The sequence below is a fragment of the Moschus berezovskii genome, chromosome 15, assembly GCF_049115385.1.
Source record: "Moschus berezovskii isolate FMDL1 chromosome 15, NW_MosBer_1.0, whole genome shotgun sequence".
NCBI classification, from domain to species: Eukaryota; Metazoa; Chordata; class Mammalia; order Artiodactyla; family Moschidae; genus Moschus; species Moschus berezovskii.
The window spans coordinates 78,404,755-78,419,296 of NC_142474.1; the positions used below are offsets into that span (position 1 = coordinate 78,404,755).

General features: G+C 55.9%; 1 protein-coding gene and 1 pseudogene across 2 annotated transcripts in view; both read right to left on the minus strand.

The window, feature by feature from the left end:
* The window catches only part of JAG1 (jagged canonical Notch ligand 1), a 34,018-nt gene extending 22,720 nt beyond the window's left edge, over positions 1-11,298 (minus strand). Inside the window, exons 1-3 of one of the 2 annotated variants that reach the window (XM_088844305.1) lie at positions 10,731-11,298; positions 9,997-10,302; positions 1,444-1,495 (exon numbers count right to left, since the gene is read on the minus strand). In XM_088844305.1, the coding sequence (XP_088700431.1) occupies positions 1,444-1,495; positions 9,997-10,302; positions 10,731-10,811 (439 nt within the window). In that variant the 5' untranslated portion in view covers positions 10,812-11,298. The remainder of the gene's footprint in view (positions 1-1,443; positions 1,496-9,996; positions 10,303-10,730) is intronic. The other variant, XM_055426666.2, reaches the window with a different exon arrangement.
* LOC148775493 (uncharacterized) overlaps positions 11,155-14,542 on the minus strand; it is a 30,290-nt pseudogene continuing 26,902 nt past the window's right edge.

Here is a 14,542-nt window from a genome sequence, read left to right on the forward strand (position 1 = left end):
TGGATGGGCCCCCGATGCCGGGAAAGAGCCCCCAGGCCTGTGGGTTGATGGGAGGCCTCAGAAGGGCCCTGCAGATGCTCGGGGCTCCCTGCACAGCCCGGCAGGTATCCCGATCCGGCTCTCACCAGGAGCCGGCGGGAACCTCAAAGATGCTCGCCCCATCAGCCTGTGTCAACATCAACACCAGGATATCTGAGGAGCCTATTCCTGCCCCACCCCCGTCACCCCAATGCTTAGTGCCCGCTGCAAGCAGGTCCCTGTGACATAACGCTCACCCAGCCCCCGATGCATGGAGGGGAGGGAACAGAACCAAACCACCAGCCACAACACCGACTCCCCTCGCCCCACCACAGCAGGACGGGGCATCGCTCAGGGACGACAGAGCTCGACTCAGATGCCAAAGGAAGGGGGTGACCCAAACGGCCTGGAGCCTCTGGTAATGGGCTCAGCAGCAACCAGGTGGGCCCAGGCGGCCCAATGAGAGGGGCAGGCCCTACAGTGCCCCTTCTGGTGTTCACCAATCCCAGAGTCAGAAGAAAGAGTAAGGCGAGAAGAAAGGGAAATGTTACCAGCAGCAGCACTCCAAGTGTCAGGGTCAGAGGATGAGCCCCTCGGAGGGAAAGGCCAGAGACGGCGGGCTGATGAGCCCCTCCTCCGTGCAGACTCGGATTTCCGCGTGAGCCAGGATCCCCATGACAACCACCCAGACCCTGCTGGCCAAAGGGGGACTGGCAGCATCAGCCAGCGAGGGGAGGCATGGTCTGAAGGCACACTTCAAGACAGAGGCCCTGTTCTAGCCAGACTGCCGCCACTCCCACTCGCACCCCCCAGGGCTCCCCCAGCCCCTGCGCCCACTGCCCACCCCCAGAGGGCAGCCGTGCTGAGAACAGGGTCAGCTTTCAGAAGGGGACAAGGCCAGCGTGGTGGCCACGAGGCGCTGGAACCAGCTTCAGCGAAACGACTGTCATCCCCAGTATGGGAAACAGACCGTCCAGGGCTCACCTACCCCCCGAGTGAAATTCAAACAGACCGTCCAGGGCTCACCTAACCACCGAGTGAAATTCAAGGTCGGTCTTTGAGCCCAGAGCCACCTCTGGGGCTTTATCTTTCCGAAGAGAGATTAAACGCTCACTTAAAATTTAAATGGACTTTTTAAAAGTCACTGCTTTGATCCTTTGACAGTCTACAAGGTTTTAGAGTTGTAAAACCATTAAGATCTCTATCCTAAAGATAATCTAAGGCCTGTATTCAGGGGCTGAGTTAACTGGCAATCTGTCCTGGCCACTTAATATTCCAAGGGAACATTCTAGGGGAAAGGATGGGAAAAGACTCCATGGAGAGGTTCAGGGTGGGGGGTGGGGGGGTACAGAGGAGCTCTGACAGGCCCGCAGGCCTGTTGTGTGCCTCCAGACTCACAGCTTGAGCCCGTGGTTTGATACTTACGGACAGTGTCATTCCTGGAATCCCACGCCTCCACAAGCAAAGTGTAGGACCTCTGAAACACAGATAAACAACAGCTCAGTATTCAGAAACCAGGGTCAGCTCGCAAAGGTCAGGCTTTCTCGGCCTGCCTGCACACTCTGCCAAACAAAACCGTGCGCCAAGACGGGACCCATCTTCACCGTGAAGGGAGGTCCTGGGTGTTCAGACCCAGACCAGCTCCCCACCCACCCCTAGCGCCCACCCCAAGTTGGCAAAAGACACAGCGCTCCCTGTGGTCCGCAGGCAGGTAGCCCCACGTTCCGAGCAGGAAATGCCAGCTCCTGATTTGTGCACACTTGGCGGGGTGGTTTCCCCAAACTTTCCAGCCCCTGAGCCTGACGCCTGAGAAAAGCTGCACAAAGAACTGATTCTCAGCTAACCTACCCAGGTATCTGGGCTGGGGAGTGGGGGTGCTCATCCAGTGAGGAGGGCTGCGGACTGCTGTTTCACTCCAGGCCTTGCTGGGGAGGTCCCCGGAGGGCCCCCTTTCCTTTTCAGAACCCCTTTGAAAGCCCTGTCTGTGTGAGACCATCTCGGCTCCCACACGTATCAGGTGACTCTAGGAAGCAGGAGGGGTGGGTAGGTGCAAAGAGCCTGAAGACAAAGGCAGTAACCTAACTTAAGGGTGCACAGTGCTGGGGGGGCTGCTGGTAGATGACAGGAAAAAAAGTATAAAAGGAAGAAAAAGCTGCACTCCATGGTTATATTTATTGATAAACTTATCTGTCAATAAGATCTAACATTCCAGGAATAATCAGAGTCCACTAACCAAACAAATTCCCTGGACACTGGCGGGACGCCAGCCATTCTACTGAAGGCACCTTTTATCTTTCAGCTTATCTCAGAATTCCACCTCTCCCCCCAAAATCCAAGCCATTAGCAAATTCCCACTTTTACTCAAATCTTCATTTGTAACTTAGGATGAGGTCAGTCTCACAAAACACCAGGCTTTCAAGAAAGCGTCTGCTGTCTTGGTGATGGAAAATATGTCCAGGAGGGGGTGGGACGGGGAGGAAGGGCACATGAACGTCTCTCTGCATCCCTGCCTTTCACTGTCCACCACCAGTACGCTGGGGAGAGCAGCGTGTATCGATCAGACGACACTACGCCACAAGAAGCTAACTACACGGTGAAGGCAAAAACAGAAGTGGGGAGGAAGAAATTAAAAAAAAAAAAAGGAGCTTCATTCACAACTCAAGGCAAGCTTACTGCTCACACAGCGACCCAGCAGGTCTTTGAATATAAAAATATCTTGTGATAGACCCTGCCTTGGAATTCAGCCGAAATATGTTTCATACTCAAAGCAGAGTAGGATTCCATTTCGTTCACTGATAACTGTGGGAAAATGCTCTGAGAAGCAAGCAGAACCAGGCAAGCCGGGGCATATACCCAGCCCTCTCCTGAGACCAGCCAGAGGTCCAAATTCACTGCTGTCATTGTTGATATTTTATTAGCGAAAGTTACACCTTATTTACTGCCTCTGCGTTTCCTACGATTTGCTACAAATTACAGGACCCCTCCCTGAGAGCAGCAAGAAGTGAAGTTTCTCTACAGACGTGAGATGAGAGCCAGGTCCAAGCGAGGCCACACGTGGGGCTGATGCTGGATAACGAAGCCCTTCACTTACCGGCCACGGTGAGACCCGCCTTCTCCACTTGCACACATTGCTGCAATTTATCCTGATTAAACGCACCAACACGCGGAGTCCTGACAGACTTACACCAGCACTAAACACATAATGCCCGCGAGCCCCACGCAAGGAAGGGCCTCTGGGATCACCTGGCGTGACAGCAGCAACTGCTTAATGCTCAAGGGAGGGGGCGGCATGGTTCTCACGCAAGGTCCTGGGAGGCCAGGCTGTCTTCAGACTCATCCTCCCAGAACTGGGAGACCTCAGAAGCCGCTTGCCAACACGCCCGCCTCGAGGGGAAGGAGGGCCGCATCTGGGTCTTCCCACAAACCACCTTCTAGGAGGCAGAGGTGGGCTGGGGGCTGCAGCATTGGTGGTCTTGGACCGTCTCACTCCCAGGCTTCAGATCAGGGACCACAGTTCTAGGACTCACCTCCCGGGGCAGGAGGACTCCTCCCCACCCAACCTTCAGAGCAAAGAATCCTCTCAGAGGCTCCTATTAGGAGGCACTCTCACCTCCCACTCCGTCCCCACACTATAGATCAACAATCGAGATAATTTGGCAATGATTATTAGTTGCTAGGGAACTTTAATTTTTCCCAGGCCCACGCTTGACCTCTGTGCATCCCAGAAGGTACATCCAGACTCCAGGATCCAGACCACGCATGCACACCTTATGCCGTCAAGGCCAGGTACCAGTTCCCAAATTGGCATTCCGCTACAATCATGTTACACCCAAGTGGCCACTGCCAACCTAACCCCAACAGAGGCCGAGTCCAGGGCCCTCCTCACAGCGCGGCATGGGGGCAAGTGAGATGACTGGCAGGTGTTCCAACTTACTAATAAGTCCATACAAACACCCCCACCCCCCAAAGAAACACGAAAGAAACTGCACCTGGATTTTTCTTGGTTTCAAGCTATGAGAATAGGATTCTTATATAAAGGTACCTGGCATTCATCTATTTTTCTTTTTTTTTCCCCCAGAAAAACAGCCAGGGGGCAAAGCAGGAGGGATGGGCAGGATCAGGCCTTCAGTTTGGGCTCAGAGAGTGAATGAATGGCTCTGCCCCACCCCAGCTCCAGGGAACCTGGCAACCCGGGAGGTGGGTCTCCAGTCTGTGCAGCAGGAAGGCGCAATGGTCAGCTTTCAGAAGGCACTTTGGAGAGGATACCCTGGGATTCTACCTCAAGGAGGGTCCTGGCCTCAAAGCGCCCCCGTGCCTTCCCCCGCCCCTGGCACCTGGGCTGCGGGAGGCCCAGGTTCCGCTCCCATCCCGCCTGCGGGGGTTACCTTGGCACCGGGCAGAGTGGCAAGCACTTAATTGCCACATTAAGAAGGGGGGATGTGAGAAACAAAGGTGGTTGTGCTGACAGCTGGGAGCTTCCTTTTCCTGGCAACAGTGGCAGCTAAACCAAGCCCTGAGAAGTGGCTGCTTCCCCTCCTGCCAAGCTACCGGACACAGACAGCCCACCCTGCAAACGGCACGCGTGCAGCATCCAGAGGCCCTGGCGGGTGGCAGGGAGCGCGCCCTGGGAGCGCCCAGCGTGCCCGGGGGGCCATTGTACGCAGTCATTGCCCCGGTCAGGCTGGGGCCCTGGGCTCTGCTGACTCGACGGTTGCGTCCTGTGGCTGGCCCTGTATCTGCACTATTTGTGAGGCAGTGGCATTATTCCCTGTAATCCTCATTTCAGTCAATCTGGCCACACTATTGTCCTGCCTGCGTCTGGGTGGCCAGAGTAGAATATATTCCAGGCACAAACATATTACATAAAGGCTCCAGAAATGCCATGTGTGGGCACACACGTGCTCACCCTGACGACTCACATGTGTGGTGGGGCTCGGGCAAAGTGAGGCAGGCAGAGGGACAGCCACCCCATGGCGGCCCAGCTGAAACCTCAGTCATAGAAAGCAATTTAGTCTGCAGGGCTTGACATTTCAATAGAGTCTGATCTGGTTACAAAGGGTGATTTTCTCATGAAACCCCACCTCAAAGACTCACCAAGCGGGGCCCCAAAGCTCAAATCCAGATTGGAGACTCTCCATGAGATGCCCCCACCCCCTTTCCATCATTACCCCTACCTGTCTGAAAAGCATCCCACTGATAATTAAATGCCCCAGTTACAAAAGGGTGGCGAGGTTAATAGATAGAATACCGAGAAGCCAGCCAAGCACAACCGTCCGGTTCACACAGAGCAAGCCTGAACAAGATGCCTTTCTACTCATTTACCAAAAGTGCAGAGACTGGGCTGAGCTGGTAGAGGACCCTGGATGTTTGACTATTTATGTGCCACTTTAACCACTGGGACCCACGCTGCGGAACTGCCTCCCTGCACACACACTGCACCAGAGATAAATGTCTTTGGTGCCATAAAATCAAGGGCCACAGGGGAGGGATCAGAGACCAGTATGAGAGTCACAACACAGGCACTCACTGCCCCCACCAAACCACCCCCACCAATCCCCCCCCTTCCGAGCCAAGATAGAAGCAGAACATTTCAGAACCCATAAGCCTACTCCTCCTCCCCTACCATACTCCTCCTCCTCTAGAAAACCCAAGAATCATCACTTTCCACGTCTACTAATAAAAACATCTTCCTAAAGTCGAAAACTAGGTTAGCGGTGTTTGGGTCTTTTTTTTTTTTTTTTTTAATGTATTTAAAGATTAGAGCAGCTTGGCACCTCACCTCGGCACAGAGGGTAGAAACATGTCTCTAGAAGTTTACCAAGGGGAATTCTCAGGAATATTTGCCTTTACGGATTACCACGCTAATTGTATGCATGTCCAGAGATTATGCATTCTTACACAGTAACTAATCTTGAACGCCTGGCACTAGAACCAGGTTCCGGCCCTCCTACAATGGGCCAGCGGCTGCTCCAAATCCAGCCCAGGCCTCTGCATTCCTGTTTTCAGATCTTTGTTGCCTTGGCTTCGTTTTTTCATGAATAACATTTTTCCTCCATGCTAAACTTTTCACATGCCTTCCATCCAACGGTCCGTTAGAACCGTTTGCTGTACAGATTTTAGGCAGTGTTCAGTTGGCTGGCTTTCCAGGAGGCTGCGTGCTTTGTAAGGGGCTGCTGCCCCTCCTCCTCACCCATCCAACTTCCCTAAGTGCCTGCATGCCAAAAGCTCTACCATTCTTGAGAAATGTTTGAAGTCCCTGTAGAATGGTGGGTGTGGAGTTGGTGGGTTGCAAACTCATGTAAGTACTGGAGATTTGAATAAGTTGCTAAGAAACAAGACAACAAGGAGAAGAACACAAGGAGGCTACACCTGGAAGACGAAAAAACTATGAGAAACCTAGTACCTTGCACAGGAGTCCACGTGGGGAGCAGCCATTCTGCAGACCCACAGCACCAAGTGAGCACAGCTCAATTTTCTCCCCAGCCAGGTTTTGCAATGCAGACATATCATTTCATCGCTTTAGTATGAGGGAGGTGTTTTAGGGCAAAGGGTGTTTTCCCCACACACACAAAGTCCCTTGCTATGAGCATGCACGCACGTGAGCTGTTTGTGTGCACGCACGTTGATCACGTGGGTGGCACATTCTGACTGCAGAAAGGGGCCAGGTCCAACGAGAACCCCACTCCTCCACTGGCTACCCAGGGACCTGGAAAGTGAGAGTCGCTCAGCCGTGTCTGACTCTTTTAGACCCCATGGATGATACAGTCCATGGAATTCTCCAGGCCAGAACACTGGAGTGGGTAGCCTTTCCCTTCGCCAGGGGATCTTCCCAACCCAGGTCTCCCAAATTGCAAGCGGATTCTTTACAAGGGAAGCCCCAGGGATCCGGAAGGACAGCATAAAAGGCAAAGGCATGTCAGTTGCAGTCTGTATCTAACCATATAGCATCTGATTTACCCAGTGTCAATGGCATTTAAATAAGAGGCCGAGAGGTGAGGTGCCTGAACTGCTTCTGACAAAGTTTCTCCAGATTCACTTCACTCTAGGGCCACCAAAGCATCAGTAGAACGAACTGGGGTTCCTAAAAAGCTTTTCAGGCTGGATAGTGGTAATTACACTAATGTATTTTTAATGAGCAGGCACTCCTGGGATTTAGTACTAATTTTGGAAAGTGAACTTACCCATTTCAGTGATTTCTAAATGGTTATTCCTCAATCTTTTCCCCGTTGAGCCCAATTACCTTTGATAATCTATGGTCTTATCACTGGGTCCCCTGATTGGAGGATCATAAATCAGGCTCATAGCTTCAAGTCAAGCCCCTTCCAGCAGCACTGCTAGGGTAATTAGAAGCCAGGGAAGAAAACCACCACGAGGCTGGGGCAGTGGACCCAAGCAGGACACAATCAGATCCTGTCTAGAGGGCAGACCCAAACCACAGAGCTTCTCACCAGGGCACTATGGATAATCCTTCACATCTGACCGCATCATTTCCTCCTCTCCCATTCCAGAACATGAGCAGTTGTTTGATCTGGGTCATAATTCCAAACAAAAGACGTGAATTACACCACCTTCTAAAGTGACCTTCTTCTCTGCACTCTGAACCACCTCTCTACCACTTTCGCAAACCTGGGAGGACCCACGCGGATGGTAACTGTGGCTGCCTAAGGGTTAGAAGCTTTGGGGCCTGGAAGTTCAAGGTGTTTGTTTGTTTTTAAAAACCATATCTTCCTTGAATTCTGTACCCAATTCAGCTATCACCTATTCAAGATAGCAGCTTTAAATAGACACACTCATTAATATTTAATTGGCAAGCTGAAATGAAGCTGTGCAATCTACTTCGATACTTATCCAGCTACCTAAGTGCTTTCACTTAACACTCGCTGCAATCATTCTTTCACCTTACAGACGTTTGGGTTTCTCCAGCCACACCGGAGCAAACAACACGGCACACCCCAAGTCCACACTCCCGTGGGAAGTCAGGCTTACATGGCACAGCAGCCCTTCTGGGGGTGATGGGGTGGGGACGTGTTTATGAGGGACACAGGCATTTGGCCCAGCTTCAAAAGAACCACACTCGCAGTGCAGCCCCAGCTGTCTTCCCCATTCGAGAAAAGCCAAGAGTCTATTTCATGGTTGGTGACCCGTGGGGCCTGGAAACCACAGAAGAGCACCAGCGAATCAATCCTCTCCCTGCCCTCATACACCACTTCCGCTCGTTCCCAAGTAGGGCTCTCTGCCAAATGTCAAAAGGAGACAGACACACCTTCTGGGTCAGCCTCCCCAGCCAGCCTGGGGAGCAGGACTCCCCTTGCTCATCCCAGCTGGTTCTCTGACCCTGCTCCCCACGAGGAGCCTCAGCCAGCCCTGCAGCTTTCCCACATCACTAATAGGATTCCTTTTATGGTCTTGTGAAAAGCGAGGGGCTCCACACGGATCCTGCTGGCGGTGGAGCCACCTGCGGGCCCCTTCCCCCTAACTCCAAATACACGGTCAAGGGCGAGGGCCGTCAGTCCTCACAGTAAACTTGGGTCCAGCCAGATTAAAACGTGGCCAACCTCTTTAGCTTAGAGTTCTCCGTAATAGGAGATTAACAAACAAGATAAACGCTCTTTGTAAAAATGAAATCCCACAACAGGCCCAGTCCTCCGTTCTCAGAGAACCCCACAAACCACAGGGTTTTATAAGCCCCTTTTAATGGCACGTTTCTGATAACTGTCTTATCTCAGCCAGGCAGAGGGCACTTTGTAGTGCCAGCTCCAGTCAGCGCGGGCCTCGAGAGCCGCCGGGGCTTCCCACACACTCCGAGGCCAGCTCCCTCCCCCTTCCCGCAGTCAGGATCCCAGCCCCAGCCCGCCGTAGGAGGCGGCAGAGCGCGCCCCGTCCAAGCACGTGGCGGAGAGGACCCCGCGGGGCACCGAGCGCCCCCTCTCACCGCCCGCCCGGCGCAGGCCCGGAGAGCCCCGGTTCGGGCACCGAGTCACGCCTCCCGGGCGGTGGGAGTGGGCCAGAGGGCACCCACATGTCCCCCTCCCCTTCCTGCAGCGATCGCGCTCATCTCCTTCCTCCCCTCTCGGGATGTTGCCGGGGCCTCTCGGCAGGAGGGTCTGCCGGCGGGGCCCGGGCCTGGAGCGGCTCTGGCGCCGGGGGTCTGTGTATTTGCTCCCGCAGGGCCTGCCTCAGGCGGGCCGCCCGTTCTAGGCTTCTGCGCGCCCCCCAAGTGCTCACGGGGGCTGCGCGCCCGCCGGACGAGGGCGCACCCCCGCCTTTCCCGAGGAAGTTTGCAAACACAGCTGTTCCAGAGCCCGGGAACCGCTGGAAGTGAGGCCACCAGAGCTACGCTGCGCGGGGGCGAGGGCAGGAAGGGAACGGCAGGGGGCGGAGGCTCCCGGGCCCGCGGCGCGGGCGAGAGCCGGGCCAGCCCGCGGCGCCGGCCCCCGACCCCGGGCCCCAACCGGGTCCGGAGCGCGCCCCCGCACGCACCGAAATCTCCCGGGGAGCAGCGGGAAGCGGGCTCCCCACACCCTCCAGGAAGGACACGCCCGCCCTCCGGGCTGCTCACGGGAAACGGGAGGGTGCCAATTGGACGGCGTTCGGAGGCCAGAATTGTGCCCAGCCGCCTTCCACAGCGCATCAGGTTTAATTGGTTGAGCAAAGATCATCCATAATGACCTCCTGGCTCGGGCGGTTACTCTGAGGCCTCCAAGTTGCAAGTTTCAACCGGCCCTCCCGGGAGCCTTGCCCTACAATACCCTCTCTAGCCCCACTTTTTTTTTTTTTTTTTTGCGCGGAGCAAAAAGCATCAGGGCTGGGGCCTGCCAAGATCTAGGACAGAGCCCCAGCTCCCTGACCACCAGCACCCCCATCGATGTCCCCGGCCTGGGCCGAGTTTCCACCCAAGGCCCTTTAAATCCCTCTCCTCTCGCAAGAAAAAGCAGAGCTCGGCCCACGGGTCGGACCCCTGGCGCGGCCGCCACTCACCGGCCAGGCGAAACTGAAAGGCAGCACGATGCGGTTGCGTTCGTTGCCGCGACTGGCCTTGAGGTCGAAGGTGTTGCCCCCGATGACAGGCGTGGACCCCGAGCCGAAGCTGCACGGCCCTCCGGCCGTGACGCGCGATTGGTACTCCTTGAGGCACACTTTGAAATACGTGTTACACTCGTCGCGGGAGCACTTGCGGTCCCCCGGGTTCCGGGAGCCGCCGCAGCAGTTCCCATTCTGAAGCTCCCCGTTCACGTTCTCCATGGACAGGATCTCCAGCTCGAACTGCCCGGAGGCCCCGCACACCTGCCGGCGAGGGAGGGAGAGAGGTCAGCGCAGGGGAAAGTTGTTTTCTTCGAGGGTGGAAGAGGCGACTCCCTCCCCGCCCTCCCCGACGAGCCCTTGGCGCCAAGTGAAACTCATTTTGCAAAACTGGGTGCAAGGACTCAACGCGATTCCCGGGCTTAAGAGGCTCGAGTGTGGGAACAATCCGACACGACGGTCCCCTGGGAACGGGAGCGGCGCGAACGCGCGTTCTGCCTAGCCTGGAGGGTACATCTGGGAGCCCGGGGGTCCCTCTGGTCCAGGTGCAGCCTACCGGGCGCAGGGGCCCAGGCGGGAGCCGGCGCCCCGGGGCTCCGAAGCCCGCTCCAGACGCTCAACCGCAGGCGTCCAGGAGCGCCGCGAGGGGAAGGAGAGGGCGGGCCGGGGAGGGAGGCCCGGCGGGCTCCTACCTTGGCTCGCAGGGCGCAGAGCAGGGCGAGCAGGAGGCTCAGGGGGCGCCCGGGCCGGCCGCGCCTCCGTGGGGACCGCATCGCTGCGCCGCGCGCCGCGGGCACTCGGGACGCCGCCGCCGCCGCTGCTCGCGCTGGTGCTGCCGCCGGTGCTGCCGTCGCCGCTGCCCCTGCGGCCGCCGCGTCCCGGCTCTAATATACTCCGCCGATTGGAGCATGCACGACTGGAAAACAACACCACTTTTCAAAAGCCCTTTCAAGAGCGGACCGTTCCAGAAGGCAAAGAGCCCGGCCTCCTTTTATTATTCTGATGGCTTCTTTGAGGCGCTCGCCCTCCTCTTCCACCTCCTGGCTTTCTTTCCTTCTCTCGAGCTCCCCTTCTTTTATTATTATGATTATGCGCAGCCTTTTATTCCCTTTCAGATCAGCTGCTTGAAGAGGAGGGAGGGAGGGGAGGAAGAAGAAGAAAAAAAAAGCCGGAGCCCAGCTCGCGGGCCAGCCGCAGGTAGCACAATGACGCGTGCCCGCCCGCCCGGCTCTCGGAGAGGGACTCAGGGAGCCGGTCTGGGAGCCGCGGCCGGGGCTGGCCACCTCTACCCAGCGCGCTGGGCCGGCGCATGCGTCCGTTCATATTCATGAGGGGCGTGCCCGCCCGCGCCACGCCCCCGGCGCTGGGGGGGACGGGGAAGGGCCCGGGGGCTCCGCGGCGCGCTGGGCGGCGCGGGTGCTTCGGAGCCGGTGCAGACCCCCCACCTGCGGGCGTTCGGGCCCGGGCGGAGCGCGGGGGGACGTGAAGGCTCCGCTGCTCGGGGGCGCGCGGGCCTCGCGCAGACCGCCCCCTCGGGCGCTCCGGGCAGTGAGCCGCGGGCTGGCCGTCGGGGTGTAGGCGCCGCGGCGCTGCGGAGCGGTCGGAGCGGGGCGGCTTCCGCCTTCCGAGCCGCCTGCGTCAGCTGCGGCTTCGCCCCGGGCGCCGGGCCCGCTCCCCGAGAGCGAGCGAGCGCGTCGCCCGGAGCGCGCGGATGGCGGCGGCGGCGGGGCTGGCGCGCTGGCCGGCGACTGCTCGCCCCGCGGAGGCGACCTGTGGGCCGTCGCTGCTGGGAACTTGGGAAAACTTTCCCGGAGCCGGGCTGGCCGCAGAGGCGAGGGGAAACCTCGACTGCTCCCCGCCGCCGCCCAAATCCGAGTCTGCGGAGCCCGGGAGGGGCCCCGGCTTCCTTCTCCAACCGCACCCGGGCGGAGGCGGGGGCCCCGCGCAGGCTCAGCGAGCGGCCGGCGGGGAGGCCGGAGCCCTGGGGCTCGCGCCTTCCCGCCCCGCCGCCCGGGACGCAGTGCCGGGATTGCACCTGTAGGCGGCCTCGGAGCTGCTCTGGGTGGCCGGAGCCCAGTCTGGGAGAGAATGTCTCCCCGCCGTCTCCCGGCAGCACAACTGGGCTTCTCTGGGGGTAGCAGTGGAAACCAGTGGTATTTTCTACCTTGAGGCGAGCCTCGCAATTAACAGCGACACTCTAGGTCACAACCAGGGTCAAAGGAAACCTGCCCAGCGCCTCTACCAGCCCCTTTCTGGGGGGACCTGCTGCTGTGTTGAAGGGGATCTCTTTAGGGAAAAGATCGATTTCCCCTGAAAGGTGCACCAAGTTTTGACCCCTATATTGGGTACGTCCTACCGGAAAGCGTGACTCTTCAGGGGCCGGATCGTGGCTCAAACCCTCAGAAGCTGTTGGCCACGATGGGCTGCAAGGGTCGAGGGAAAGTATTTCCCAAGCTCCTGTTTTAAAACAGAATAAAAGGATGGCTGATTGTGGTTATTTGTGGGTGGGTTGATACGGACAGTATTTTCAGTACTTGATCTCATCAGGCTAGAGAATAAAACAAGGCGGCTAACTGACCTCTTTACACTGGTTCAGAATCACCAAGGATGGTTTAGGAATATTGGCATTTTAACAGCCTAAGAGAGACAGCTTTTTAATGGTAATACGTCCCATTTTGATGGTCATTGGTGAGAGAATTAGTCCATATTTTGGTAAGGACATTTCCAAGAGCAGAATCATAAGCAGTAGCAACCGGTGTGTTTTGCCTTAATGTACCCCAGTCCCAGCTCCCCCCAGTTATCCTAAATGATATCCAGCTTTCATACGTAATCACAGCTAGACTTTTCTCACCAACATTTCCATACAAACCAATCTCTCCCACCTCCTGTCTGCCCCCTTCTCACCTCTGCCCCCAGATTTTCCATAACTGGGGTGCTAAGTAAGTAGCTCCAATACTTTGGCCACCTCATGCGAAGAGTTGACTCATTGGAAAAGACCCTGATGCTGGGAGGGATTGGGGGCAGGAGGAGAAGGGGACAACAGAGAATGAGATGGCTGGATGGCATCACCGACTCGATGCACATGAGTTTGGGTGAACTCTGGGAGTTGGTGATGGACAGGGAGGCCCGCCATGCTGTGATTCGTGGGGGTCGCAAAGAGTCGGACACGACTGAGCAACTCAACTGAACTGAAGTAATGGTTTAAAAGCAAAAGGTTGGTATTGGGGGGAAAAAATTCACAAAGGCTGCTGCTGCTAAGTCACTTCAGTCGTGTCCGACTCTGCTAGGAAGGTCTTAAAATGCTTGCTCCTTGGCGTTCCCCATGTCTGAACCTGTTTTGTTTCTGTACCCCTGTGGCCTGTTCCGCACACCCCTCAGGAGGGAGTCAAGCCGTTAGCTGAAGAGTTTAGATCCAGCCACCCGACTTAACTCGAGAGGACTGCCTGAGATGCCAGATGTCTTCAGGTGGGAGTATGATGTGTATGTAAGCTGAGGTCAGCTCCAGGCCACAGGTGAGTTTAGCCCCTTGAATAATAAGATCATCGATTTCTGAGGGATGGAAACTGAGTGACCCTACCCAAAATGAGTGACTGAACTGAACTGAAATGTCGAATCACGAAAATACATGAAATTCTCAGGTGGAGAGTATGGTGCCCTTCACCCTTCCTGAGCTTGGGAACCCACTTTTAGAGAAGACAGCTGTGGGTTAGAGGGGATTCTTTGGAAAATTTTCAGTTGAGCCTCTCGCAGCTAGTTGGTACTCCCCCAAGAAGCCAGTGACGTTTTCCACAACTGACGTCAAGGAGACGCTCTGCCCTCTACTTCCTCCCAGCCGGTTCTCAGCCTCCATCCCTGGAGAATGGGGGACTACTGCAGAAAAAACTCCAATATGCAAACTCCCCCTCAGCCAGAAGTTCTCAACCTTGTGGACAGCAGGGACTGGTTTTGTAGAAGACAGTGTTTCCAGGGACCAGAGACGGGGAGGGATGGTTTCGGGATGATTCGAGCGCATTACATTGGTTGTGCGTTTTACTTCTTTATTACATCAGCTCCACTTCAGATCACCAGGCATTAGATCCCAGGGGTTGGAGATCCCTGCCCTTGGCCACTTTGCATCCTGCCTTTGGGTGTAGCCTACAGTATGTGACCATTACAGAAAAATGTTCCCGTGAACACTGTTGTGTTTAGCCATCACACTTGTAAGAAGGGGAGAGGCTGGTAACCAATTCCTATCTAGCTAGTCTTGTGCGCAAATCATAACTGTCTTTGAGTATCTTTCTATTTTAATTTTAAAAAGATGATGCATTGTTTTTCTTTTTCTGCAAAACTTCCCTTCCTTTGCTGAATCATCAACAAACAGTAGTACTGAACCGCCTCCCCCCAACACACACACAACAAAGGCTTACTTAAAGACATTCAAGCTATAATAACTATTTAAATACATTTAGTTGGCTTAAGTCCCTGGTTAATGGACACTGTGATGAAAATCAGCAAGTCAAATTTA